This window comes from Anser brachyrhynchus (assembly GCF_964034855.1).
Source record: "Anser brachyrhynchus genome assembly, chromosome: 36".
NCBI lineage: Eukaryota > Metazoa > Chordata > Aves > Anseriformes > Anatidae > Anser > Anser brachyrhynchus.
In genome coordinates this window covers 164,872-190,816 of record NC_137729.1, presented here as the reverse complement: position 1 = coordinate 190,816, position 25,945 = coordinate 164,872, and the positions used below count along the sequence as shown (strand labels likewise).

Sequence of the window (25,945 nt, the reverse complement as noted above, 5' to 3'; positions counted from 1 at the left end):
CAAGTGCTCGTGGCTGCGGGGCAAGGGCTCCGAGCCCCCCAGGGAAGCCCCAAGTCCCCAGAGCAAAGCTCTGAGAGACCACAAAATGGCCGCCCTCCCTGAGGGCCCCCTCAGCCTCCCTGCTGGGCCCGCCTGCACCGTGAGGGGGGAGCCGAGGCTGTGTCCCCCTTTTTGGGGTCTTCTTCAAAAAAGATCGAAATTTTGAAGGACTGGGGAGTGAAAAATGGGGTTTTGTGGTTGTAGAGCACGTGGGAAACACAAAAGTTCAAGGATTTGGGTGGACAAATGAGGGATCAAACCCCAGCCCCGTTTTGAGAGAATAAAGTTTTATTTTGGTAAATTTCGTTTTGAGAGGAGAAAGTTTTGAGCAGTTAAAGTTTTGATAGGACAAAGTTTATTTTGGTCAATTTTCATTTTGGGAAAATCCACCCTTTTCAGACCAAAAGCACCGTTGGAGGTCAGAAAACCTCCTTAGAGCGTGCCTGGAGGAGTTTAAAAGGTTCAGGGGCGTGCTTTCGTGGGGGATTTCTCCAGATTAGGTTGAGAGATCTTTCCAACCTTAAAGATTTTATCGTTTCAGGCTAAAAAAAATCTTTTTAAGGGACCACAAAATGGCCGCCCTCCCTGAGGGCTCCCTCAGCCTCCCTCCTGTGCCCGGCCTCCTCCTTTGGCGCCTGCTGAGGTGGCCTCCAACGAGACGGGGGGAGCCCAACCTTAAAGACTTTATACTTTCATGTGAAAAACAAACAAGCAAACAAACAAAAAAAACTACTCTTTTTTTTTTTTTTTAAGGTGCAAACCCCACTTTTTAAAATCCAACCCTCCCTTTTCAAGACCCCAAATTCTCACTGCAGGATTAAACCCTCCTTTTTCACACCAAATCCCAATTTTCAGTGCTAGGGGACCCTGTCTTTAGGGTCCGAAGCCTCATTTTGGGGTTTTAAAACCTTTCCTTTCAGTTCTAAGTCCATTTGTGAGGGCTCAAGGCCGAGCCTGGGGGAAAACCTGCGCCCCATGGGGGGGATTCTGCTGCCTTGGGTGGTTTGGGGGAGATTTAGGGGTTTTGGGGTGTTCTGGGGCCTTTTATGGGGGTTTTGAGGGGAGCTTTGTGCTTTTTTTTGGGGGGGGGTGCTTTCTGAAGCTTTATTTTTGGGGGTGGGGGGGATCCTCGAGCACTGCGTTCAACCTCGAGCCCCACATTCAGTTTTTGGGACCAGATGACCCTGGAGGTCTCTTCCAACCCTAACGACTGAGGACTGTAATTAGCAGAGCCCCCCCCGTTCCCAGAGCCCCCCCATTCCCTGACACGTCCCCGCGTCCCCCCCAGAAGCCACGGGCAGCCATCTCTCCTCAGCCCCTCTGTGCTCCGTGAGGGACCACAAAATGGCCGCCCTCCCTGAGGGCCCCTCAGCCTCCCTGCTGGGCCCGGCCTGCGCCGTGAGGGGGGAGCCGAGGCTGTGCCCCCGTTTTTGGGGTCTCCTCGAAAAAAGATCGAAATTCTGAAGGACTGGGGAGTGAAAAATGGGGTTTTGTGGTTGTAGAGCACGTGGGAAACACAAAAGTTCAAGGCTCTGGGTGGTCAAAATGAGGGGTCGAACCCCTAACCCATTTTGAGAGGAGAAAGTTTTATTTTGGTAAATTTTGTTTTGAGAGGAGAAAGTTTTGAGAGGACAAAGTTTTGAGAAGACATGGTTTTACTTTGGCAAATTTTTATTTTGGGAAAATCCACCCTTTTCAACTCAAAAGCTCCGTTGGAGGTCAGAAAACCTCCTTAGAGCGTGCCTGGAGGAGTTTGAAAGGTTTAGGGGCGCGCTTTCATGGGGGATTTCTCCAGATTAGGTTGAGAGATCTTTCCAGCCTTAAAGATTTTGGGGGAGATTTAGGGGTTTTGGGGTGTTCTGGGGCCTTTTATGGGAGGCTGACGAGGGTGTGGGGTGGGGGAGCTGAGGCCGTGCCCCCCCCTTTTTGGGGTCTCATGGCCGGGCGGGTGCTGTTGTTAGGGTCCCTTTGAGACCCGCGCCATGTCACGACATAAAAGCCGTTGCCGCCTCGCCGCCCCCCCCAGTGCCTGTCAGGACAGGGCAGGAGCGAGAGGGAGCGAGCCGGAGACCCACCCCGCGTGGAGCTTCATTCCCTCCCTTCGCGCCCCCCTCACCATGGCAGACAAACCCCCCCCCGAGCGGCCCCGCTTGGCCTGGGTGGACAGCTGGGCCACCCCCATTGAGGAATCCTCCGACTTCCTCGAGGTGAAGCAGGAGGAGGAGGAGGAGGAGGTCGTGCCGCTGCCGGGCCGTGAGTGCAGAGAAACCCCCGCCACGAACGCGCCGAGCTCCCCCGGGGGGGGGCTCGCCGCCGCCCCTGCCGCCGCTCTCCCCTCATGGCCCCCTTCGCTGTCTCTCCCCCAGCCTTCGACGACCTGGCCGTGTACCAGGAGGAAGAGGAGGCCGTGACCACCATTGACGCCTTTGTAACCAACAAGCAAAAGGTAAAGGCGACCCCCGTGGATGCTTGGGGGCTGGGGGGGGGGCTCCCGGCCGGGGCTCCCCCCCCTCACCGGGGGTCTCCCGCAGAGCCACCTGAGCGAGGAGCAGAAAATGAAGTTTCTGGAGAGCGTCTGCAGCGTCTGCACCACCGCCCGCGAGAAGGGGCTGTCGGCGGGCCTCGACTGCTTCTGTCGCCGCACCGACGTGGCCAGGCACATCGAGGTGAGAAGGGGGTGAGGCGGGCGGCCGGGGGGGGGCTGCTGCAACCTTGGGTGCCGCCGGGGGCTGGGGGCCGGGTGCCAGCTCCCGTCCCGCTCCCCTCCCGCAGATCGTGCTGGCGTCGGAGCCCCAGGACCAGCTGCAGTCTCCGGTGCGAGAGCAAGCCATGCTGGCCGTCGCCGCCTTGAGGTACGCGCCCGGGGCCGCCTCCGGCCTCGACCGAGGGTTCTTGGGTTCGGGAGGCCGGGCCTCGCCTCGCGCCCTCTCCTCGAGGCCGGGCCTCAGCTGCGGCCTCACTCCCCCCCCCCTCTCCTCGCAGCACGGTGCAGGTGATCAAGGTGAGGGAGATGCTGCGGCTGCTCGACACCTGCTTCCAGAGCGTCTTCCTGCTGCCCCCCAAGGAGAAGCTGAACGCGCGCTTCTATGTGATGGTGGGTGCCGGCGCCCCCTCCCCTCCCCCCCCCTCCCCCCCCCCGGGGGGTTCCCCAGGGCCCTTCCCGGGGCGCCCCCAGCCCCACGCTCACCCCACGCTCGTTCCCCCCCCACTCGCAGACCATGCACGCCGTGGACAGCATGCTGCAGCTGCTGCTGCTCAGCCCGCCGGCCACCAAGCTCCCGGAGAAGCTGCAGAGCATCGTGCAGGTCTGTCCCGCGCCCGGCTGGGGGGCTTCTCGTCGTCCTGGGGGGCTTCTCGTCGTCCTGGGGGGCTTCTCATCACCCCGAGGGGCTCCTCCTCACCCCAGGTTGCTCCCCCCCACCCCGAGGGGCTCCCCTTCTTCCTGAGGGGCTCCCCCCCAGCCACCCCCAGCCCCCAGCCCCCAGCCCTCCCGAGCCCCGCCGGCAGCTCGCTTTTCTCCTCGCAGGCCCTGATGCGTTTCTGCACCTCCGCGAACGCCCTCGCCCGCAGGAGAGCCATGGAAAGGGTCTGCAAGCTGGGCGAGTTCCTGGCCAAGTGCTCCTCGCTGGAGGTGAGCGGCTCGGCCACCCCCGGCCGCGTCGTTCCCCCCCCCTTTCCCCGCAGCCCCCAGAGCCTCGAGGCCGGGGCCTCCTCCCTCCCCGGCCTCCTCTTCAACCTCCTCCTCGCCTTCCGCAGCCCTTCGGGAGGTACCTGAAGATCTCGCAGAGGACGGACCTCATCCTCACCTGCCTGCAGCTTGTGACAGAAGGCGTGTGCGACGAGGACCAGCACTGGGTCTCCTTTCTGCTCGACGCGACCACCCGAGACCCCATCAGCTGGCTGGCGGACGTGAGAGCCCCCCCGCCCTGAGCCCCCTCCCCCGGCCTCGACGCCCCCCCCGGCAGGGAAGGAAAGGAGGCCGCTTTTCACCCCCCCGCGTCCCCCCGGCAGGTCCCGCACTTCGTCAACTTCTTCTTCAAAACGCTGAAGAAGCAGCCGGCGCCCGACGTGCGGAAGAGGCTCCTGGAGCTGCTCGTCCTCCTCACGGAGTGCTTCCCCCGCTCCGTGCTCATGACCGTGCTCTTCATCTGCCCGTCCCAAGAAAGGTACCGGCCCCCGAGCCTCCAGGGCACCCCAAACCGCAGCCCCCGGGGCTCCCCCGATAACCCCGCGGGGCCCCCGCCGATAACGCCCTCTCCGTGCCCGCAGCGCCTCGATGGACATGTGGGAGGTGATGTTTGCCGTGCCCGCCATGGCGAAGCGGCTCCTGCACGAGCTCCACCTGCTGCTGCACGACAGGAACATCCGCGAGTTCCTCGGGGTGGCCGAGGACCTCAGCCTCGTCCGCCTCAGCCTCCTCTACGCCCAGCGCCCCGAAGACCCCGTCCCCAAGGAGCTGCGGGACGTGGAGTGCCTGCAGCGCTGCCTCAGGACCGCCAACTTCCACCTGCTCTGGCTGGCGCTCAAAGGCCTGGCGGCGCTGATGGAGAGGCCGCAGCTGGTGAGCCTCCGCCCTCTTCCCCTCCCCGCTCCCGGCCTCGGCTGGCGGCGCGGCGGCCTCCTCACGCCCCGGTGTTTTCGGCGCAGGCCAAGGCAGGGCAGTGCCTGCTGCCGGACGTGCTGGAGACCCTGCAGTTCGGCAAGCCCCACATCACGGCGGCGGCCCTGGCGGTCTGCGGCAACATCCTCGGCATCGTGGAGAAGAAGGCGGCCAGCCTCACCGCCCTCGAGCTGGTCGACGTGGTCAAGCCTCTCCTGGACAACGTAAGCGGGAGGACGAGCCTCCGCGGCCCCGCGGCGCCCGCCCCGTGCCGGAGCCACGCAGCCGAAACGCCCCGTCCCCCTTCCTCTTCCTCTTCCCCAGGAGGCCGCCGCGGTGCGGGAGAGCTCCATGAAGCTCTTCAAGGCGGCCATGGAGCGCGTGCTGTGGAGGCACAAGACGCAGATGTGGAAGAAGGTGCGCAAGATCCTCGTCCCGCTCTACCTGCGCATGAGCGACGAGACCCACAGCGTGGCCAAGGTAAGCGCCGGCGACGGAGGCTCGCGGCGAGGCCGGAGGGCGCGAGGAGCCGGCGCCGAGCCCCGTGCCTCCGCTGCCTCGCAGGCCTCCCAAGAAGCCCTCATGGCGGCGGCGGAGCTCTTGTGGTGGGATGAGCTGAAGGACGTGGCCCACATGGAGCAGACCTGGAGGATCAGAGCGTGCCTGGTGAGGGCGGCCTCCGCGGCGAGGCTGGCGGGGGGCTCTCGGGGGCTCCCCGAGGTGGGTGGGGGGGGGGGGAAGAAACGGGGCCGGGGAGGCTCACCGAGCCTCGCGGCCTCTCCAGCTGCAGCAGGATCGAGACCGGGTAGAGAAGCGCCTACAGCAGAGCCGGGCGTACCTGGAGGACCCTCAGGCATCCGTGCGCGAGGAGACCGTGAGGTTCATCGGTGAGGCCACCTCCCTGCCCCAGCGGCCTCCGCAAGAGGCCCCGCGGCCTCCCCTCGCCCTGCCCGGGGCGGAGGCTGACGGGCGGCTTTGCTCCTAGGGCTCGCCGCGGAGCTCCTCCAGGACCAGAGCGAAGAGAAGCTGCGCGAAATCATCGACAGTGAGTGAGGGGAGCACTGGAGGCCAGGCGGGGGAGGACTGGAGGCCGGGCCTCCGCCCCGGGGGAGGCGCGGTGGAGGCTGGGGGGGGGGAACGAATCGGGGGGGCCGCGGGGCGCTCGGAGCGGCTGCTCCCCGCGTTCCTCCCGGCTGGGGGGCTCCCGGAGGGGTCTCCGCGGCCCGAGCGGAGGCTCCAGCCTCTCTCCGTCCTCCCGCAGTCCTGCAGCCCATGATGCACGACGCGGCGCCCTCGGTGCGCGCGGAGACCTCCCGCACCATCCAGGCCCTGCTGCAGCATCGCAAGTGGCTCCGGCGGCTGCCGGTGCCGTGGAACCCGCTGGCGGCGCTCTGCTGCTGGCCTCGAAGGCGCCGCCAGAGGCCGAAGACCGAGCCCCAGCCCGAGGAGAGCCCAGAAGGTTCCGGCTCTGAAGGGACGTCCAAGGACCCATCCCCCTGCCAGAGCAAGGACGACTAGCTCACCTCACGGCCGCAGGGGGTTCGGATGCCTGCAGAGGAGCCTCCGCACCCCCCCCCGGGCAGCCTGCTCCACGTTTTGCCGCCCTCACCACAAATAAATTTCGTCCCCATGTTTGTCCGGTGCCTCCTGCGTTCACCCCTCGGCGTCCTCCGAGCTAAAGACCCCCTCGGCCTCTCCTCCTAAGGGAGGCGCTCCGCAGCCTCCATCATCCTCACAGCTCCGCGCCGGCCTCCCTCCTGTGCCCGGCCTCCTCCTTTGGTGCCTGCTGAGGTGGCCTCCAACGAGACGGGGGGAGCCCAACCTTAAAGACTTTATAATTTCATGTGAAAAAAAAAAAAAAAAACCCTACTCTTTTTTTTTTTTTTACGGTCCAAACCCCACTTTTTTTTTTTTAAGTTTTGAGCAGTTAAAGTTTTGATAGGACAAAGTTTACTTTGGTCACGTTTCATTTTGGGTGGTAAAATCCACCCTTTTCAGACCAAAAGCACCGCTGGAGGTCAGAAAACCTCCTTAGACCGTGCCTGGAGGAGTTTAAAAGGTTTAGGGGCGCGCTTTCATGGGGGATTTCTCCAGATTAGGTTGAGAGATCTTTCCAACCTTCAAGATTTTATAATTTCATGTGAAAAAAAAACTCTTTTTTTAAGGTGCAAACCCCACTTTTTAAAATCCAACCCTCCCTTTTCAAGACCCCAAATTCTCACTGCAGGATTAAACCCTCCTTTTTCACACCAAATCCCAATTTTCAGTGCTAGGGGACCCTGTCTTTAGGGTCCGAAGCCTCATTTTGGGGTTTTAAAACCTTTCCTTTCAGTTCTAAGTCCATTTGTGAGGGCTCAAGGCTGAGCCTGGGGGAAAACCTGCGCCCCATGGGGGGGGATTCTGCTGCCTTGGGTGGTTTGGGGGAGATTTAGGGGTTTTGGGGTGTTCTGGGAGGCTTTTAGGGGGGTTTTGAGGGGACCTTGTGAAACTTTATTTTCGGGGGGGGATCCTCGAGCACTGCGTTCAACCTCGAGCCCCACATTCAGTTTTTGGGACCAGATGACCCTGGAGGTCTCTTCCAACCCTAACGACTGAGGACTGTAATTAGCAGAGCCCCCCCCGTTCCCAGAGCCCCCCCATTCCCTGACACGTCCCCGCGTCCCCCCCAGAAGCCACGGGCAGCCATCTCTCCTCAGCCCCTCTGTGCTCCGTGAGGGACCACAAAATGGCCGCCCTCCCTGAGGGCCCCTCAGCCTCCCTGCTGGGCCCAGCCTGCGCCGTGAGGGGGGAGCCGAGGCTGTGCCCCCCTTTTTGGGGTCTTCTTCAAAAAAGATCGAAATTTTGAAGGACTGGGGAGTGAAAAATGGGGTTTTGTGGTTGTAGAGCACGTGGGAAACACAAAAGTTCAAGGCTCTGGGTGGACAAATGAGGGATCAAACCCCAGCCCCGTTTTGAGAGAATAAAGTTTTATTTTGGTAAATTTTGTTTTGAGAGGAGAAAGTTTTGAGCAGTTAAAGTTCTGATAGGACAAAGTTTATTTTGGTCAATTTTCATTTTGGGAAAATCCACCCTTTTCAGACCAAAAGCACCGTTGGAGGTCAGAAAACCTCCTTAGAGCGTGCCTGGAGGAGTTTAAAAGGTTCAGGGGCGTGCTTTCGTGGGGGATTTCTCCAGATTAGGTTGAGAGATCTTTCCAACCTTAAAGATTTTATCGTTTCAGGCTAAAAAAAATCTTTTTAAGGGACCACAAAATGGCCGCCCTCCCTGAGGGCTCCCTCAGCCTCCCTCCTGTGCCCGGCCTCCTCCTTTGGCGCCTGCTGAGGTGGCCTCCAACGAGACGGGGGGAGCCCAACCTTAAAGACTTTATAATTTCATGTGAAAAACAAACAAGCAAACAAACAAAAAAAACTACTCTTTTTTTTTTTTTTTAAGGTGCAAACCCCACTTTTTTAAATCCAACCCTCCCTTTTCAAGACCCCAAATTCTCACTGCAGGATTAAACCCTCCTTTTTCACACCAAATCCCAGTTTTCAGTGCTAGGGGACCCTGTCTTTAGGGTCGGAAGCCTCATTTTGGGATTTTAAAACCTCTCTGTGCTCCCCTCTGTGCTCCGTGAGGGACCACAAAATGGCCGCCCTCCGTGAGGGCCCCTCAGCCTCCCTGCTGGGCCCGGCCTGCGCCGTGAGGGGGGAGCCGAGGCTGTGCCCCCCTTTTTGGGGTCTCCTCGAAAACAAATCGAAATTCTGAAGGACTGGGGTGGAAAACGGGGTTTTGTGGGTTTACGGCACACAGTAAAGAGCAAAAGTTCAAGGATTTGGGTGGAAAAATGAGGGGTCACACCCCAGCCCTGTTTTGAGAGAATAAAGTTTTATTTTGGTAAATTTGGTTTTGAGAGAATAAAGTTTTGAGAGGATTAAGTTTTGAGAGGACAAAGTTTATTTTGGTCAAGTTTTATTATGGGAAATCCCACCCTTTTCAGCCCAAAAGCTCTGTTTGAGACCAGAAAACCTCCTTGGAGGTCCTCCTTGGACCATGCCTGGAGGACTTTAAAAGGTTTAAGGGCATGCTTTCATGGGGGATTTCTCCAAAATTAGGTTAAGAGATCTTTCCAACCTTAAAGATTTTGTAATTTTTGGCTATAAACCTCTTTTTTTAAGGTGCAAACCCCACTTTTTAAAATCCAACCCTCCCTTTTCAAGACCCCAAATTCTCACTGCAGGATTAAACCCTCCTTTTTCACACCAAATCCCAATTTTCAGTGCTAGGGGACCCTGTCTTTAGGGTCCGAAGCCTCATTTTGGGGTTTTAAAACCTTTCCTTTCAGTTCTCAGTCCATTTGTGAGGGCTCAAGGCCGAGCCTGGGGGAAACCCTGCGCCCCATGGGGGGGATTCTGCTGCCTTGGGTGGTTTGGGGGAGATTTAGGGGTTTTGGGGTGTTCTGGGGGCTTTTAGGGGGGTTTTGAGGGGACCTTGTGCTTTTTTTTGGGGGGGGGTGCTTTGTGAAGCTTTATTTTCGGGGGGGGGGGGATCCTCGAGCATTGCGTTGAACCTCGAGTCCCACATTCAGTTTTTGGGACCAGATGACCCTGGAGGTCTCTTCCAACCCTAACGACTGAGGACTGTAATTAGCAGAGCCCCCCCCGTTCCCAGAGCCCCCCCATTCCCTGACACGTCCCCGTGTCCCCCCCAGAAGCCACGGGCAGCCATCTCTCCTCAGCCCCTCTGTGCTCCGTGAGGGACCACAAAATGGCCACCCTCCCTGAGGGCCCCCTCAGCCTCCCTGCTGGGCCCGGCCTGCGCCGTGAGGGGGGAGCCGAGGCTGTGCCCCCCTTTTTGGGGTCTTCTTCAAAAAAAATCGAAATTTTGAAGGACTGGGGAGTGAAAAATGGGGTTTTGTGGTTGTAGAGCACGTGGTAAACACAAAAGTTCAAGGATTTGGGTGGACAAATGAGGGATCAAACCCCAGCCCCGTTTTGAGAGAATAAAGTTTTATTTTGGTAAATTTCGTTTTGAGAGGAGAAAGTTTTGAGCAGTTAAAGTTTTGATAGGACAAAGTTTATTTTGGTCAATTTTCATTTTGGGAAAATCCACCCTTTTCAGACCAAAAGCACCGTTGGAGGTCAGAAAACCTCCTTAGAGCGTGCCTGGAGGAGTTTAAAAGGTTCAGGGGCGTGCTTTCGTGGGGGATTTCTCCAGATTAGGTTGAGAGATCTTTCCAACCTTAAAGATTTTATCGTTTCAGGCTAAAAAAAATCTTTTTAAGGGACCACAAAATGGCCGCCCTCCCTGAGGGCTCCCTCAGCCTCCCTCCTGTGCCCGGCCTCCTCCTTTGGCGCCTGCTGAGGTGGCCTCCAACGAGACGGGGGGAGCCCAACCTTAAAGACTTTATACTTTCATGTGAAAAACAAACAAGCAAACAAACAAAAAAAACTACTCTTTTTTTTTTTTTTTAAGGTGCAAACCCCACTTTTTAAAATCCAACCCTCCCTTTTCAAGACCCCAAATTCTCACTGCAGGATTAAACCCTCCTTTTTCACACCAAATCCCAATTTTCAGTGCTAGGGGACCCTGTCTTTAGGGTCCGAAGCCTCATTTTGGGGTTTTAAAACCTTTCCTTTCAGTTCTAAGTCCATTTGTGAGGGCTCAAGGCCGAGCCTGGGGGAAAACCTGCGCCCCATGGGGGGGATTCTGCTGCCTTGGGTGGTTTGGGGGAGATTTAGGGGTTTTGGGGTGTTCTGGGGCCTTTTATGGGGGTTTTGAGGGGAGCTTTGTGCTTTTTTTTGGGGGGGGGTGCTTTCTGAAGCTTTATTTTCGGGGGTGGGGGGGATCCTCGAGCACTGCGTTCAACCTCGAGCCCCACATTCAGTTTTTGGGACCAGGTGACCCTGGAGGTCTCTTCCAACCCTAACGACTGAGGACTGTAATTAGCAGAGCCCCCCCCGTTCCCAGAGCCCCCCCATTCCCTGACACGTCCCCGCGTCCCCCCCAGAAGCCACGGGCAGCCATCTCTCCTCAGCCCCTCTGTGCTCCGTGAGGGACCACAAAATGGCCGCCCTCCCTGAGGGCCCCTCAGCCTCCCTGCTGGGCCCGGCCTGCGCCGTGAGGGGGGAGCCGAGGCTGTGCCCCCGTTTTTGGGGTCTCCTCGAAAAAAGATCGAAATTCTGAAGGACTGGGGAGTGAAAAATGGGGTTTTGTGGTTGTAGAGCACGTGGGAAACACAAAAGTTCAAGGCTCTGGGTGGTCAAAATGAGGGGTCGAACCCCTAACCCATTTTGAGAGGAGAAAGTTTTATTTTGGTAAATTTTGTTTTGAGAGGAGAAAGTTTTGAGAGGACAAAGTTTTGAGAAGACATGGTTTTACTTTGGCAAATTTTTATTTTGGGAAAATCCACCCTTTTCAACTCAAAAGCTCCGTTGGAGGTCAGAAAACCTCCTTAGAGCGTGCCTGGAGGAGTTTGAAAGGTTTAGGGGCGCGCTTTCATGGGGGATTTCTCCAGATTAGGTTGAGAGATCTTTCCAGCCTTAAAGATTTTGGGGGAGATTTAGGGGTTTTGGGGTGTTCTGGGGCCTTTTATGGGAGGCTGACGAGGGTGTGGGGTGGGGGAGCTGAGGCCGTGCCCCCCCCTTTTTGGGGTCTCATGGCCGGGCGGGTGCTGTTGTTAGGGTCCCTTTGAGACCCGCGCCATGTCACGACATAAAAGCCGTTGCCGCCTCGCCGCCCCCCCCAGTGCCTGTCAGGACAGGGCAGGAGCGAGAGGGAGCGAGCCGGAGACCCACCCCGCGTGGAGCTTCATTCCCTCCCTTCGCGCCCCCCTCACCATGGCAGACAAACCCCCCCCCGAGCGGCCCCGCTTGGCCTGGGTGGACAGCTGGGCCACCCCCATTGAGGAATCCTCCGACTTCCTCGAGGTGAAGCAGGAGGAGGAGGAGGAGGAGGTCGTGCCGCTGCCGGGCCGTGAGTGCAGAGAAACCCCCGCCACGAACGCGCCGAGCTCCCCCGGGGGGGGGCTCGCCGCCGCCCCTGCCGCCGCTCTCCCCTCATGGCCCCCTTCGCTGTCTCTCCCCCAGCCTTCGACGACCTGGCCGTGTACCAGGAGGAAGAGGAGGCCGTGACCACCATTGACGCCTTTGTAACCAACAAGCAAAAGGTAAAGGCGACCCCCGTGGATGCTTGGGGGCTGGGGGGGGGGCTCCCGGCCGGGGCTCCCCCCCCTCACCGGGGGTCTCCCGCAGAGCCACCTGAGCGAGGAGCAGAAAATGAAGTTTCTGGAGAGCGTCTGCAGCGTCTGCACCACCGCCCGCGAGAAGGGGCTGTCGGCGGGCCTCGACTGCTTCTGTCGCCGCACCGACGTGGCCAGGCACATCGAGGTGAGAAGGGGGTGAGGCGGGCGGCCGGGGGGGGGCTGCTGCAACCTTGGGTGCCGCCGGGGGCTGGGGGCCGGGTGCCAGCTCCCGTCCCGCTCCCCTCCCGCAGATCGTGCTGGCGTCGGAGCCCCAGGACCAGCTGCAGTCTCCGGTGCGAGAGCAAGCCATGCTGGCCGTCGCCGCCTTGAGGTACGCGCCCGGGGCCGCCTCCGGCCTCGACCGAGGGTTCTTGGGTTCGGGAGGCCGGGCCTCGCCTCGCGCCCTCTCCTCGAGGCCGGGCCTCAGCTGCGGCCTCACTCCCCCCCCCTCTCCTCGCAGCACGGTGCAGGTGATCAAGGTGAGGGAGATGCTGCGGCTGCTCGACACCTGCTTCCAGAGCGTCTTCCTGCTGCCCCCCAAGGAGAAGCTGAACGCGCGCTTCTATGTGATGGTGGGTGCCGGCGCCCCCTCCCCTCCCCCCCCCTCCCCCCCCCGGGGGGTTCCCCAGGGCCCTTCCCGGGGCGCCCCCAGCCCCACGCTCACCCCACGCTCGTTCCCCCCCCACTCGCAGACCATGCACGCCGTGGACAGCATGCTGCAGCTGCTGCTGCTCAGCCCGCCGGCCACCAAGCTCCCGGAGAAGCTGCAGAGCGTCGTGCAGGTCTGTCCCGCGCCCGGCTGGGGGGCTTCTCGTCGTCCTGGGGGGCTTCTCGTCGTCCTGGGGGGCTTCTCATCACCCCGAGGGGCTCCTCCTCACCCCAGGTTGCTCCCCCCCACCCCGAGGGGCTCCCCTTCTTCCTGAGGGGCTCCCCCCCAGCCACCCCCAGCCCCCAGCCCCCAGCCCTCCCGAGCCCCGCCGGCAGCTCGCTTTTCTCCTCGCAGGCCCTGATGCGTTTCTGCACCTCCGCGAACGCCCTCGCCCGCAGGAGAGCCATGGAAAGGGTCTGCAAGCTGGGCGAGTTCCTGGCCAAGTGCTCCTCGCTGGAGGTGAGCGGCTCGGCCACCCCCGGCCGCGTCGTTCCCCCCCCTTTCCCCGCAGCCCCCAGAGCCTCGAGGCCGGGGCCTCCTCCCTCCCCGGCCTCCTCTTCAACCTCCTCCTCGCCTTCCGCAGCCCTTCGGGAGGTACCTGAAGATCTCGCAGAGGACGGACCTCATCCTCACCTGCCTGCAGCTTGTGACAGAAGGCGTGTGCGACGAGGACCAGCACTGGGTCTCCTTTCTGCTCGACGCGACCACCCGAGACCCCATCAGCTGGCTGGCGGACGTGAGAGCCCCCCCGCCCTGAGCCCCCTCCCCCGGCCTCGACGCCCCCCCCGGCAGGGAAGGAAAGGAGGCCGCTTTTCACCCCCCCGCGTCCCCCCGGCAGGTCCCGCACTTCGTCAACTTCTTCTTCAAAACGCTGAAGAAGCAGCCGGCGCCCGACGTGCGGAAGAGGCTCCTGGAGCTGCTCGTCCTCCTCACGGAGTGCTTCCCCCGCTCCGTGCTCATGACCGTGCTCTTCATCTGCCCGTCCCAAGAAAGGTACCGGCCCCCGAGCCTCCAGGGCACCCCAAACCGCAGCCCCCGGGGCTCCCCCGATAACCCCGCGGGGCCCCCGCCGATAACGCCCTCTCCGTGCCCGCAGCGCCTCGATGGACATGTGGGAGGTGATGTTTGCCGTGCCCGCCATGGCGAAGCGGCTCCTGCACGAGCTCCACCTGCTGCTGCACGACAGGAACATCCGCGAGTTCCTCGGGGTGGCCGAGGACCTCAGCCTCGTCCGCCTCAGCCTCCTCTACGCCCAGCGCCCCGAAGACCCCGTCCCCAAGGAGCTGCGGGACGTGGAGTGCCTGCAGCGCTGCCTCAGGACCGCCAACTTCCACCTGCTCTGGCTGGCGCTCAAAGGCCTGGCGGCGCTGATGGAGAGGCCGCAGCTGGTGAGCCTCCGCCCTCTTCCCCTCCCCGCTCCCGGCCTCGGCTGGCGGCGCGGCGGCCTCCTCACGCCCCGGTGTTTTCGGCGCAGGCCAAGGCAGGGCAGTGCCTGCTGCCGGACGTGCTGGAGACCCTGCAGTTCGGCAAGCCCCACATCACGGCGGCGGCCCTGGCGGTCTGCGGCAACATCCTCGGCATCGTGGAGAAGAAGGCGGCCAGCCTCACCGCCCTCGAGCTGGTCGACGTGGTCAAGCCTCTCCTGGACAACGTAAGCGGGAGGACGAGCCTCCGCGGCCCCGCGGCGCCCGCCCCGTGCCGGAGCCACGCAGCCGAAACGCCCCGTCCCCCTTCCTCTTCCTCTTCCCCAGGAGGCCGCCGCGGTGCGGGAGAGCTCCATGAAGCTCTTCAAGGCGGCCATGGAGCGCGTGCTGTGGAGGCACAAGACGCAGATGTGGAAGAAGGTGCGCAAGATCCTCGTCCCGCTCTACCTGCGCATGAGCGACGAGACCCACAGCGTGGCCAAGGTAAGCGCCGGCGACGGAGGCTCGCGGCGAGGCCGGAGGGCGCGAGGAGCCGGCGCCGAGCCCCGTGCCTCCGCTGCCTCGCAGGCCTCCCAAGAAGCCCTCATGGCGGCGGCGGAGCTCTTGTGGTGGGATGAGCTGAAGGACGTGGCCCACATGGAGCAGACCTGGAGGATCAGAGCGTGCCTGGTGAGGGCGGCCTCCGCGGCGAGGCTGGCGGGGGGCTCTCGGGGGCTCCCCGAGGTGGGTGGGGGGGGGGGGAAGAAACGGGGCCGGGGAGGCTCACCGAGCCTCGCGGCCTCTCCAGCTGCAGCAGGATCGAGACCGGGTAGAGAAGCGCCTACAGCAGAGCCGGGCGTACCTGGAGGACCCTCAGGCATCCGTGCGCGAGGAGACCGTGAGGTTCATCGGTGAGGCCACCTCCCTGCCCCAGCGGCCTCCGCAAGAGGCCCCGCGGCCTCCCCTCGCCCTGCCCGGGGCGGAGGCTGACGGGCGGCTTTGCTCCTAGGGCTCGCCGCGGAGCTCCTCCAGGACCAGAGCGAAGAGAAGCTGCGCGAAATCATCGACAGTGAGTGAGGGGAGCACTGGAGGCCGGGCGGGGGAGGACTGGAGGCCGGGCCTCCGCCCCGGGGGAGGCGCGGTGGAGGCTGGGGGGGGGAACGAATCGGGGGGGCCGCGGGGCGCTCGGAGCGGCTGCTCCCCGCGTTCCTCCCGGCTGGGGGGCTCCCGGAGGGGTCTCCGCGGCCCGAGCGGAGGCTCCAGCCTCTCTCCGTCCTCCCGCAGTCCTGCAGCCCATGATGCACGACGCGGCGCCCTCGGTGCGCGCGGAGACCTCCCGCACCATCCAGGCCCTGCTGCAGCATCGCAAGTGGCTCCGGCGGCTGCCGGTGCCGTGGAACCCGCTGGCGGCGCTCTGCTGCTGGCCTCGAAGGCGCCGCCAGAGGCCGAAGACCGAGCCCCAGCCCGAGGAGAGCCCAGAAGGTTCCGGCTCTGAAGGGACGTCCAAGGACCCATCCCCCTGCCAGAGCAAGGACGACTAGCTCACCTCACGGCCGCAGGGGGTTCGGATGCCTGCAGAGGAGCCTCCGCACCCCCCCCCGGGCAGCCTGCTCCACGTTTTGCCGCCCTCACCACAAATAAATTTCGTCCCCATGTTTGTCCGGTGCCTCCTGCGTTCACCCCTTGGCGTCCTCCGAGCTAAAGACCCCCTCGGCCTCTCCTCCTAAGGGAGGCGCTCCGCAGCCTCCATCATCCTCACAGCTCCGCGCCGGCCTCCCTCCTGTGCCCGGCCTCCTCCTTTGGTGCCTGCTGAGGTGGCCTCCAACGAGACGGGGGGAGCCCAACCTTAAAGACTTTATAATTTCATGTGAAAAAAAAAAAAAAAAACCCTACTCTTTTTTTTTTTTTTACGGTCCAAACCCCACTTTTTTTTTTTAAGTTTTGAGCAGTTAAAGTTTTGATAGGACAAAGTTTATTTTGGTCACGTTTCATTTTGGGTGGTAAAATCCACCCTTTTCAGACCAAAAGCACCGCTGGAGGTCAGAAAACCTCCTTAGACCGTGCCTGGAGGAGTTTAAAAGGTTTAGGGGCGCGCTTTCATGGGGGATTTCTCCAGATTAGGTTGAGAGATCTTTCCAACCTTCAAGATTTTATAATTTCATGTGAAAAAAAAACTCTTTTTTTAAGGTGCAAACCCCACTTTTTAAAATCCAACCCTCCCTTTTCAAGACCCCAAATTCTCACTGCAGGATTAAACCCTCCTTTTTCACACCAAATCCCAATTTTCAGTGCTAGGGGACCCTGTCTTTAGGGTCCGAAGCCTCATTTTGGGGTTTTAAAACCTTTCCTTTCAGTTCTAAGTCCATTTGTGAGGGCTCAAGGCCGAGCCTGGGGGAAAACCTGCGCCCCATGGGGGGGGATTCTGGTGCCTTGGGTGGTTTGGGGGAGATTTAGGGGTTTTGCGGTGTTCTGGGAGGCTTTTAGGGGGGTTTTGAGGGGAGCTTTGTGCTTTTTTTGGGAGGGGAGGGGGGGGTGCTTTGTGAAGCTTTATTTTCGGGGGTGGGGGGGATCCTCGAGCACTGCGTTCAACCTCGAGCCCCACATTCAGTTTTTGGGACCAGGTGACCCTGGAGGTCTCTTCCAACCCTAACGACTGAGGACTGTAATTAGCAGAGCCCCCCCCGTTCCCAGAGCCCCCCCATTCCCTGACACGTCCCCGCGTCCCCCCCAGAAGCCACGGGCAGCCATCTCTCCTCAGCCCCTCTGTGCTCCGTGAGGGACCACAAAATGGCCGCCCTCCCTGAGGGCCCCTCAGCCTCCCTGCTGGGCCCGGCCTGCGCCGTGAGGGGGGAGCCGAGGCTGTGCCCCCCTTTTTGGGGTCTTCTTCAAAAAAGATCGAAATTTTGAAGGACTGGGGAGTGAAAAATGGGGTTTTGTGGTTGTAGAGCACGTGGGAAACACAAAAGTTCAAGGCTCTGGGTGGACAAATGAGGGATCAAACCCCAGCCCCGTTTTGAGAGAATAAAGTTTTATTTTGGTAAATTTTGTTTTGAGAGGAGAAAGTTTTGAGCAGTTAAAGTTCTGATAGGACAAAGTTTATTTTGGTCAATTTTCATTTTGGGAAAATCCACCCTTTTCAGACCAAAAGCACCGTTGGAGGTCAGAAAACCTCCTTAGACCGTGCCTGGAGGAGTTTGAAAGGTTTAGGGGCGCGCTTTCATGGGGGATTTCTCCAGATTAGGTTGAGAGATCTTTCCAACCTTAAAGATTTTATCATTTCAGGCTAAAAAAAATCTTTTTAAGGGACCACAAAATGGCCACCCTCCCTGAGGGCTCCCTCAGCCTCTCTCCTGTGCCCGGCCTCCTCCTTTGGCGCCTGCTGAGGTGGCCTCCAACGAGACGGGGGGAGCCCAACCTTAAAGACTTTATAATTTCATGTGAAAAACAAACAAGCAAACAAACAAAAAAAACTACTCTTTTTTTTTTTTTTTAAGGTGCAAACCCCACTTTTTTAAATCCAACCCTCCCTTTTCAAGACCCCAAATTCTCACTGCAGGATTAAACCCTCCTTTTTCACACCAAATCCCAGTTTTCAGTGCTAGGGGACCCTGTCTTTAGGGTCGGAAGCCTCATTTTGGGGTTTTAAAACCTCTCTGTGCTCCCCTCTGTGCTCCGTGAGGGACCACAAAATGGCCGCCCTCCGTGAGGGCCCCTCAGCCTCCCTGCTGGGCCCGGCCTGCGCCGTGAGGGGGGAGCCGAGGCTGTGCCCCCGTTTTTGGGGTCTCCTCGAAAAAAGATCGAAATTCTGAAGGACTGGGGTGGAAAACGGGGTTTTGTGGGTTTACGGCACACAGTAAAGAGCAAAAGTTCAAGGATTTGGGTGGAAAAATGAGGGGTCACACCCCAGCCCTGTTTTGAGAGAATAAAGTTTTATTTTGGTAAATTTGGTTTTGAGAGAATAAAGTTTTGAGAGGATTAAGTTTTGAGAGGACAAAGTTTATTTTGGTCAAGTTTTATTATGGGAAATCCCACCCTTTTCAGCCCAAAAGCTCTGTTTGAGACCAGAAAACCTCCTTGGAGGTCCTCCTTGGACCATGCCTGGAGGACTTTAAAAGGTTTAAGGGCATGCTTTCATGGGGGATTTCTCCAAAATTAGGTTAAGAGATCTTTCCAACCTTCAAGATTTTGTAATTTTTGGCTATAAACCTCTTTTTTTAAGGTGCAAACCCCACTTTTTAAAATCCAACCCTCCCTTTTCAAGACCCCAAATTCTCACTGCAGGATTAAACCCTCCTTTTTCACACCAAATCCCAATTTTCAGTGCTAGGGGACCCTGTCTTTAGGGTCCGAAGCCTCATTTTGGGGTTTTAAAACCTTTCCTTTCAGTTCTAAGTCCATTTGTGAGGGCTCAAGGCCGAGCCTGGGGGAAACCCTGCGCCCCATGGGGGGGATTCTGCTGCCTTGGGTGGTTTGGGGGAGATTTAGGGGTTTTGGGGTGTTCTGGGGCCTTTTATGGGAGGCTGACGAGGGTGTGGGGTGGGGGAGCTGAGGCCGTGCCCCCCCCTTTTTGGGGTCTCATGGCCGGGCGGGTGCTGTTGTTAGGGTCCCTTTGTGACCTGGGGGTGGTCCCTTAGTGACCCGCGCCATGTCACGACATAAAAGCCGTTGCCGCCTCGCCGCCCCCCCCAGTGCCTGTCAGGACAGGGCAGGAGCGAGAGGGAGCGAGCCGGAGACCCACCCCGCGTGGAGCTTCATTCCCTCCCTTCGCGCCCCCCTCACCATGGCAGACAAACCCCCCCCCGAGCGGCCCCGCTTGGCCTGGGTGGACAGCTGGGCCACCCCCATCGAGGAATCCTCCGACTTCCTCGAGGTGAAGCAGGAGGAGGAGGAGGAGGAGGTCGTGCCGCTGCCGGGCCGTGAGTGCAGAGAAACCCCCGCCACGAACGCGCCGAGCTCCCCCGGGGGGGGGGCTCGCCGCCGCCCCTGCCGCCGCTCTCCCCTCATGGCCCCCTTCGCTGTCTCTCCCCCAGCCTTCGACGACCTGGCCGTGTACCAGGAGGAAGAGGAGGCCGTGACCACCATTGACGCCTTTGTAACCAACAAGCAAAAGGTAAAGGCGACCCCCGTGGATGCTTGGGGGCTGGGGGGGGGGCTCCCGGCCGGGGCTCCCCCCCCTCACCGGGGGTCTCCCGCAGAGCCACCTGAGCGAGGAGCAGAAAATGAAGTTTCTGGAGAGCGTCTGCAGCGTCTGCACCACCGCCCGCGAGAAGGGGCTGTCGGCGGGCCTCGACTGCTTCTGTCGCCGCACCGACGTGGCCAGGCACATCGAGGTGAGAAGGGGGTGAGGCGGGCGGCCGGGGGGGGGCTGCTGCAACCTTGGGTGCCGCCGGGGGCTGGGGGCCGGGTGCCAGCTCCCGTCCCGCTCCCCTCCCGCAGATCGTGCTGGCGTCGGAGCCCCAGGACCAGCTGCAGTCTCCGGTGCGAGAGCAAGCCATGCTGGCCGTCGCCGCCTTGAGGTACGCGCCCGGGGCCGCCTCCGGCCTCGACCGAGGGTTCTTGGGTTCGGGAGGCCGGGCCTCGCCTCGCGCCCTCTCCTCGAGGCCGGGCCTCAGCTGCGGCCTCACTCCCCCCCCCCCTCCTCACAGCACGGTGCAGGTGATCAAGGTGAGGGAGATGCTGCGGCTGCTCGACACCTGCTTCCAGAGCGTCTTCCTGCTGCCCCCCAAGGAGAAGCTGAACGCGCGCTTCTATGTGATGGTGGGTGCCGGCGCCCCCTCCCCTCCCCCCCCCTCCCCTCCCCGGGGGATTCCCCAGGGCCCTTCCCGGGGCGCCCCCAGCCCCACGCTCACCCCACGCTCGTTCCCCCCCCACTCGCAGACCATGCACGCCGTGGACAGCATGCTGCAGCTGCTGCTGCTCAGCCCGCCGGCCACCAAGCTCCCGGAGAAGCTGCAGAGCATCGTGCAGGTCTGTCCCGCGCCCGGCTGGGGGGCTTCTCGTCGTCCTGGGGGGCTTCTCGTCGTCCTGGGGGGCTTCTCATCACCCCGAGGGGCTCCTCCTCACCCCAGGTTGCTCCCCCCCACCCCGAGGGGCTCCCCTTCTTCCTGAGGGGCTCCCCCCCAGCCACCCCCAGCCCCCAGCCCCCAGCCCTCCCGAGCCCCGCCGGCAGCTCGCTTTTCTCCTCGCAGGCCCTGATGCGTTTCTGCACCTCCGCGAACGCCCTCGCCCGCAGGAGAGCCATGGAAAGGGTCTGCAAGCTGGGCGAGTTCCTGGCCAAGTGCTCCTCGCTGGAGGTGAGCGGCTCGGCCACCCCCGGCCGCGTCGTTCCCCCCCCCTTTCCCCGCAGCCCCCAGAGCCTCGAGGCCGGGGCCTCCTCCCTCCCCGGCCTCCTCTTCAACCTCCTCCTCGCCTTCCGCAGCCCTTCGGGAGGTACCTGAAGATCTCGCAGAGGACGGACCTCATCCTCACCTGCCTGCAGCTTGTGACAGAAGGCGTGTGCGACGAGGACCAGCACTGGGTCTCCTTTCTGCTCGACGCGACCACCCGAGACCCCATCAGCTGGCTGGCGGACGTGAGAGCCCCCCCGCCCTGAGCCCCCTCCCCCGGCCTCGACGCCCCCCCCGGCAGGGAAGGAAAGGAGGCCGCTTTTCACCCCCCCGCGTCCCCCCGGCAGGTCCCGCACTTCGTCAACTTCTTCTTCAAAACGCTGAAGAAGCAGCCGGCGCCCGACGTGCGGAAGAGGCTCCTGGAGCTGCTCGTCCTCCTCACGGAGTGCTTCCCCCGCTCCGTGCTCATGACCGTGCTCTTCATCTGCCCGTCCCAAGAAAGGTACCGGCCCCCGAGCCTCCAGGGCACCCCAAACCGCAGCCCCCGGGGCTCCCCCGATAACCCCGCGGGGCCCCCGCCGATAACGCCCTCTCCGTGCCCGCAGCGCCTCGATGGACATGTGGGAGGTGATGTTTGCCGTGCCCGCCATGGCGAAGCGGCTCCTGCACGAGCTCCACCTGCTGCTGCACGACAGGAACATCCGCGAGTTCCTCGGGGTGGCCGAGGACCTCAGCCTCGTCCGCCTCAGCCTCCTCTACGCCCAGCGCCCCGAAGACCCCGTCCCCAAGGAGCTGCGGGACGTGGAGTGCCTGCAGCGCTGCCTCAGGACCGCCAACTTCCACCTGCTCTGGCTGGCGCTCAAAGGCCTGGCGGCGCTGATGGAGAGGCCGCAGCTGGTGAGCCTCCGCCCTCTTCCCCTCCCCGCTCCCGGCCTCGGCTGGCGGCGCGGCGGCCTCCTCACGCCCCGGTGTTTTCGGCGCAGGCCAAGGCAGGGCAGTGCCTGCTGCCGGACGTGCTGGAGACCCTGCAGTTCGGCAAGCCCCACATCACGGCGGCGGCCCTGGCGGTCTGCGGCAACATCCTCGGCATCGTGGAGAAGAAGGCGGCCAGCCTCACCGCCCTCGAGCTGGTCGACGTGGTCAAGCCTCTCCTGGACAACGTAAGCGGGAGGACGAGCCTCCGCGGCCCCGCGGCGCCCGCCCCGTGCCGGAGCCACGCAGCCGAAACGCCCCGTCCCCCTTCCTCTTCCTCTTCCCCAGGAGGCCGCCGCGGTGCGGGAGAGCTCCATGAAGCTCTTCAAGGCGGCCATGGAGCGCGTGCTGTGGAGGCACAAGACGCAGATGTGGAAGAAGGTGCGCAAGATCCTCGTCCCGCTCTACCTGCGCATGAGCGACGAGACCCACAGCGTGGCCAAGGTAAGCGCCGGCGACGGAGGCTCGCGGCGAGGCCGGAGGGCGCGAGGAGCCGGCGCCGAGCCCCGTGCCTCCGCTGCCTCGCAGGCCTCCCAAGAAGCCCTCATGGCGGCGGCGGAGCTCTTGTGGTGGGATGAGCTGAAGGACGTGGCCCACATGGAGCAGACCTGGAGGATCAGAGCGTGCCTGGTGAGGGCGGCCTCCGCGGCGAGGCTGGCGGGGGGCTCTCGGGGGCTCCCCGAGGTGGGTGGGGGGGGGGGGGGAAGAAACGGGGCCGGGGAGGCTCACCGAGCCTCGCGGCCTCTCCAGCTGCAGCAGGATCGAGACCGGGTAGAGAAGCGCCTACAGCAGAGCCGGGCGTACCTGGAGGACCCTCAGGCATCCGTGCGCGAGGAGACCGTGAGGTTCATCGGTGAGGCCACCTCCCTGCCCCAGCGGCCTCCGCAAGAGGCCCCGCGGCCTCCCCTCGCCCTGCCCGGGGCGGAGGCTGACGGGCGGCTTTGCTCCTAGGGCTCGCCGCGGAGCTCCTCCAGGACCAGAGCGAAGAGAAGCTGCGCGAAATCATCGACAGTGAGTGAGGGGAGCACTGGAGGCCGGGCGGGGGAGGACTGGAGGCCGGGCCTCCGCCCCGGGGGAGGCGCGGTGGAGGCTGGGGGGGGGAACGAATCGGGGGGGCAGCGGGGCGCTCGGAGCGGCTGCTCCCCGCGTTCCTCCCGGCTGGGGGGCTCCCGGAGGGGTCTCCGCGGCCCGAGCGGAGGCTCCAGCCTCTCTCCGTCCTCCCGCAGTCCTGCAGCCCATGATGCACGACGCGGCGCCCTCGGTGCGCGCGGAGACCTCCCGCACCATCCAGGCCCTGCTGCAGCATCGCAAGTGGCTCCGGCGGCTGCCGGTGCCGTGGAACCCGCTGGCGGCGCTCTGCTGCTGGCCTCGAAGGCGCCGCCAGAGGCCGAAGACCGAGCCCCAGCCCGAGGAGAGCCCAGAAGGTTCCGGCTCTGAAGGGACGTCCAAGGACCCATCCCCCTGCCAGAGCAAGGACGACTAGCTCACCTCACGGCCGCAGGGGGTTCGGATGCCTGCAGAGGAGCCTCCGCACCCCCCCCGGGCAGCCTGCTCCACGTTTTGCCGCCCTCACCACAAATAAATTTCGTCCCCATGTTTGTCCGGTGCCTCCTGCGTTCACCCCTCGGCGTGCTCCGAGCTAAAGACCCCCTCGGCCTCTCCTCCTAAGGGAGGCGCTCCGCAGCCTCCATCATCCTCACAGCTCCGCGCCGGCCTCCCTCCTGTGCCCGGCCTCCTCCTTTGGTGCCTGCTGAGGTGGCCTCCAACGAGACGGGGGGAGCCCAACCTTAAAGACTTTATAATTTCATGTGAAAAAAAAAAAAAAAAACCCTACTCTTTTTTTTTTTTTTACGGTCCAAACCCCACTTTTTTTTTTTTAAGTTTTGAGCAGTTAAAGTTTTGATAGGACAAAGTTTATTTTGGTCACGTTTCATTTTGGGTGGTAAAATCCACCCTTTTCAGACCAAAAGCACCGCTGGAGGTCAGAAAACCTCCTTAGACCGTGCCTGGAGGAGTTTAAAAGGTTTAGGGGCGCGCTTTCATGGGGGATTTCTCCAGATTAGGTTGAGAGATCTTTCCAACCTTCAAGATTTTATAATTTCATGTGAAAAAAAAACTCTTTTTTTAAGGTGCAAACCCCACTTTTTAAAATCCAACCCTCCCTTTTCAAGACCCCAAATTCTCACTGCAGGATTAAACCCTCCTTTTTCACACCAAATCCCAATTTTCAGTGCTAGGGGACCCTGTCTTTAGGGTCCGAAGCCTCATTTTGGGGTTTTAAAACCTTTCCTTTCAGTTCTAAGTCCATTTGTGAGGGCTCAAGGCTGAGCCTGGGGGAAAACCTGCGCCCCATGGGGGGGGATTCTGCTGCCTTGGGTGGTTTGGGGGAGATTTAGGGGTTTTGGGGTGTTCTGGGAGGCTTTTAGGGGGGTTTTGAGGGGACCTTGTGAAACTTTATTTTCGGGGGGGGGGGGATCCTCGAGCACTGCGTTCAACCTCGAGCCCCACATTCAGTTTTTGGGACCAGGTGACCCTGGAGGTCTCTTCCAACCCTAACGACTGAGGACTGTAATTAGCAGAGCCCCCCCCGTTCCCAGAGCCCCCCCATTCCCTGACACGTCCCCGCGTCCCCCCCAGAAGCCACGGGCAGCCATCTCTCCTCAGCCCCTCTGTGCTCCGTGAGGGACCACAAAATGGCCGCCCTCCCTGAGGGCCCCTCAGCCTCCCTGCTGGGCCCGGCCTGCGCCGTGAGGGGGGAGCCGAGGCTGTGCCCCCCTTTTTGGGGTCTTCTTCAAAAAAGATCGAAATTTTGAAGGACTGGGGAGTGAAAAATGGGGTTTTGTGGTTGTAGAGCACGTGGGAAACACAAAAGTTCAAGGCTCTGGGTGGACAAATGAGGGATCAAACCCCAGCCCCGTTTTGAGAGAATAAAGTTTTATTTTGGTAAATTTTGTTTTGAGAGGAGAAAGTTTTGAGCAGTTAAAGTTCTGATAGGACAAAGTTTATTTTGGTCAATTTTCATTTTGGGAAAATCCACCCTTTTCAGACCAAAAGCACCGTTGGAGGTCAGAAAACCTCCTTAGACCGTGCCTGGAGGAGTTTGAAAGGTTTAGGGGCGCGCTTTCATGGGGGATTTCTCCAGATTAGGTTGAGAGATCTTTCCAACCTTAAAGATTTTATCATTTCAGGCTAAAAAAAATCTTTTTAAGGGACCACAAAATGGCCACCCTCCCTGAGGGCTCCCTCAGCCTCCCTCCTGTGCCCGGCCTCCTCCTTTGGCGCCTGCTGAGGTGGCCTCCAACGAGACGGGGGGAGCCCAACCTTAAAGACTTTATACTTTCATGTGAAAAACAAACAAGCAAACAAACAAAAAAAACTACTCTTTTTTTTTTTTTTTAAGGTGCAAACCCCACTTTTTTAAATCCAACCCTCCCTTTTCAAGACCCCAAATTCTCACTGCAGGATTAAACCCTCCTTTTTCACACCAAATCCCAGTTTTCAGTGCTAGGGGACCCTGTCTTTAGGGTCGGAAGCCTCATTTTGGGATTTTAAAACCTCTCTGTGCTCCCCTCTGTGCTCCGTGAGGGACCACAAAATGGCCGCCCTCCGTGAGGGCCCCTCAGCCTCCCTGCTGGGCCCGGCCTGCGCCGTGAGGGGGGAGCCGAGGCTGTGCCCCCCTTTTTGGGGTCGCCTCGAAAACAAATCGAAATTCTGAAGGACTGGGGTGGAAAACGGGGTTTTGTGGGTTTACGGCACACAGTAAAGAGCAAAAGTTCAAGGATTTGGGTGGAAAAATGAGGGGTCACACCCCAGCCCTGTTTTGAGAGAATAAAGTTTTATTTTGGTAAATTTGGTTTTGAGAGAATAAAGTTTTGAGAGGATTAAGTTTTGAGAGGACAAAGTTTATTTTGGTCAAGTTTTATTATGGGAAATCCCACCCTTTTCAGCCCAAAAGCTCTGTTTGAGACCAGAAAACCTCCTTGGAGGTCCTCCTTGGACCATGCCTGGAGGACTTTAAAAGGTTTAAGGGCATGCTTTCATGGGGGATTTCTCCAAAATTAGGTTAAGAGATCTTTCCAACCTTAAAGATTTTGTAATTTTTGGCTATAAACCTCTTTTTTTAAGGTGCAAACCCCACTTTTTAAAATCCAACCCTCCCTTTTCAAGACCCCAAATTCTCACTGCAGGATTAAACCCTCCTTTTTCACACCAAATCCCAATTTTCAGTGCTAGGGGACCCTGTCTTTAGGGTCCGAAGCCTCATTTTGGGGTTTTAAAACCTTTCCTTTCAGTTCTAAGTCCATTTGTGAGGGCTCAAGGCCGAGCCTGGGGGAAAACCTGCGCCCCATGGGGGGGGATTCTGCTGCCTTGGGTGGTTTGGGGGAGATTTAGGGGTTTTGGGGTGTTCTGGGGCCTTTTATGGGAGGCTGACGAGGGTGTGGGGTGGGGGAGCTGAGGCCGTGCCCCCCCCTTTTTGGGGTCTCATGGCCGGGCGGGTGCTGTTGTTAGGGTCCCTTTGTGACCTGGGGGTGGTCCCTTAGTGACCCGCGCCATGTCACGACATAAAAGCCGTTGCCGCCTCGCCGCCCCCCCCAGTGCCTGTCAGGACAGGGCAGGAGCGAGAGGGAGCGAGCCGGAGACCCACCCCGCGTGGAGCTTCATTCCCTCCCTTCGCGCCCCCCTCACCATGGCAGACAAACCCCCCCCCGAGCGGCCCCGCTTGGCCTGGGTGGA

At 60.6% G+C, this 25,945-nt stretch overlaps 5 protein-coding genes across 15 annotated transcripts; all 5 read left to right on the top strand.

Annotated features, from left to right (window-relative positions):
• Positions 1-1,476: 1,476 nt before the first annotated feature.
• On the top strand, positions 1,477-3,485 carry LOC308184559 (uncharacterized protein; the record flags this gene model as incomplete). Its single annotated transcript, XM_080571734.1, has 6 exons — positions 1,477-2,292; positions 2,406-2,485; positions 2,571-2,705; positions 2,812-2,891; positions 3,022-3,133; positions 3,255-3,485. The coding sequence occupies exons 1-6, from the start codon at positions 2,022-2,024 to the stop codon at positions 3,483-3,485; spliced, it is 909 nt and encodes a 302-aa protein (XP_080427860.1). The 5' UTR covers positions 1,477-2,021.
• A 61-nt stretch (positions 3,486-3,546) lies between these two features.
• Positions 3,547-6,443, top strand: LOC308184563 (uncharacterized protein). 3 transcript variants are annotated; one of them, XM_080571747.1, is made up of 9 exons: positions 3,547-3,670; positions 3,796-3,948; positions 4,051-4,205; positions 4,309-4,600; positions 4,687-4,863; positions 4,964-5,305; positions 5,424-5,526; positions 5,625-5,684; positions 5,901-6,443. In XM_080571747.1, the coding sequence occupies exons 1-9, from the start codon at positions 3,572-3,574 to the stop codon at positions 6,155-6,157; spliced, it is 1,638 nt and encodes a 545-aa protein (XP_080427873.1). In that variant the 5' UTR covers positions 3,547-3,571; the 3' UTR covers positions 6,158-6,443. The 3 variants fall into 3 exon arrangements, with proteins under 3 accessions (XP_080427873.1, XP_080427872.1, XP_080427871.1); XM_080571746.1 differs by having other exon boundaries at positions 4,051-4,863; positions 4,964-5,119; positions 5,204-5,305; XM_080571745.1 differs by having other exon boundaries at positions 4,051-4,863.
• A 4,373-nt stretch (positions 6,444-10,816) lies between these two features.
• Positions 10,817-15,643, top strand: LOC308184560 (uncharacterized protein). 7 transcript variants are annotated; one of them, XM_080571741.1, is made up of 14 exons: positions 10,817-11,593; positions 11,707-11,786; positions 11,872-12,006; positions 12,113-12,433; positions 12,554-12,643; positions 12,865-12,969; positions 13,094-13,246; positions 13,349-13,503; positions 13,607-13,898; positions 13,985-14,161; positions 14,262-14,603; positions 14,722-14,824; positions 14,923-14,982; positions 15,198-15,643. In XM_080571741.1, exons 1-14 carry the CDS (start codon positions 11,323-11,325, stop codon positions 15,452-15,454), a joined length of 2,541 nt encoding a protein of 846 aa, XP_080427867.1. In that variant the 5' UTR covers positions 10,817-11,322; the 3' UTR covers positions 15,455-15,643. The 7 variants fall into 7 exon arrangements, with proteins under 7 accessions (XP_080427867.1, XP_080427865.1, XP_080427864.1 ...); XM_080571739.1 differs by having other exon boundaries at positions 12,113-12,192; positions 12,322-12,433; positions 12,865-13,246; positions 13,607-14,161; positions 15,198-15,642; XM_080571738.1 differs by having other exon boundaries at positions 12,865-13,246; positions 13,607-14,161; positions 14,262-14,417; positions 14,502-14,603; positions 15,198-15,641.
• Positions 15,644-18,373: 2,730 nt separating this feature from the next.
• On the top strand, positions 18,374-20,021 carry LOC308184557 (uncharacterized protein; the record flags this gene model as incomplete). Its single annotated transcript, XM_080571733.1, has 6 exons — positions 18,374-18,829; positions 18,944-19,023; positions 19,109-19,243; positions 19,350-19,429; positions 19,559-19,670; positions 19,791-20,021. The coding sequence occupies exons 1-6, from the start codon at positions 18,559-18,561 to the stop codon at positions 20,019-20,021; spliced, it is 909 nt and encodes a 302-aa protein (XP_080427859.1). The 5' UTR covers positions 18,374-18,558.
• A 61-nt stretch (positions 20,022-20,082) lies between these two features.
• LOC308184564 (uncharacterized protein) lies at positions 20,083-22,997 on the top strand. 3 transcript variants are annotated; one of them, XM_080571750.1, is made up of 9 exons: positions 20,083-20,206; positions 20,332-20,484; positions 20,587-20,741; positions 20,845-21,136; positions 21,223-21,399; positions 21,500-21,841; positions 21,962-22,064; positions 22,163-22,222; positions 22,438-22,997. In XM_080571750.1, the coding sequence occupies exons 1-9, from the start codon at positions 20,108-20,110 to the stop codon at positions 22,692-22,694; spliced, it is 1,638 nt and encodes a 545-aa protein (XP_080427876.1). In that variant the 5' UTR covers positions 20,083-20,107; the 3' UTR covers positions 22,695-22,997. The 3 variants fall into 3 exon arrangements, with proteins under 3 accessions (XP_080427876.1, XP_080427875.1, XP_080427874.1); XM_080571749.1 differs by having other exon boundaries at positions 20,587-21,399; positions 21,500-21,655; positions 21,740-21,841; positions 22,438-22,985; XM_080571748.1 differs by having other exon boundaries at positions 20,587-21,399; positions 22,438-22,989.
• The last annotated feature ends 2,948 nt before the right edge of the window (positions 22,998-25,945 follow it).

What these genes read in the sequence shown, in the direction of transcription:
- LOC308184563 (XM_080571745.1), top strand. Translation starts at nt 3,572, where the DNA reads ATGCGTTTCTGCACCTCCGCGAACGCCCTCGCCCGCAGGAGAGCCATG. An exon ending in GGAGACCGTGAGGTTCATCG is followed by an intron (nt 5,527 to 5,624) that starts GTGAGGCCACCT and finishes CTTTGCTCCTAG; the next exon opens with GGCTCGCCGCGGAGCTCCTC. An exon ending in GCTGCGCGAAATCATCGACA is followed by an intron (nt 5,685 to 5,900) that starts GTGAGTGAGGGG and finishes GTCCTCCCGCAG; the next exon opens with TCCTGCAGCCCATGATGCAC.
- LOC308184560 (XM_080571735.1), top strand. Translation starts at nt 11,323, where the DNA reads ATGTCACGACATAAAAGCCGTTGCCGCCTCGCCGCCCCCCCCAGTGCC. An exon ending in ACGTGGCCAGGCACATCGAG is followed by an intron (nt 12,007 to 12,112) that starts GTGAGAAGGGGG and finishes CCCCTCCCGCAG; the next exon opens with ATCGTGCTGGCGTCGGAGCC. An exon ending in TCAAGCCTCTCCTGGACAAC is followed by an intron (nt 14,162 to 14,261) that starts GTAAGCGGGAGG and finishes CCTCTTCCCCAG; the next exon opens with GAGGCCGCCGCGGTGCGGGA.
- LOC308184564 (XM_080571748.1), top strand. Translation starts at nt 20,108, where the DNA reads ATGCGTTTCTGCACCTCCGCGAACGCCCTCGCCCGCAGGAGAGCCATG. An exon ending in GGAGGATCAGAGCGTGCCTG is followed by an intron (nt 21,842 to 21,961) that starts GTGAGGGCGGCC and finishes CGGCCTCTCCAG; the next exon opens with CTGCAGCAGGATCGAGACCG. An exon ending in GGAGACCGTGAGGTTCATCG is followed by an intron (nt 22,065 to 22,162) that starts GTGAGGCCACCT and finishes CTTTGCTCCTAG; the next exon opens with GGCTCGCCGCGGAGCTCCTC.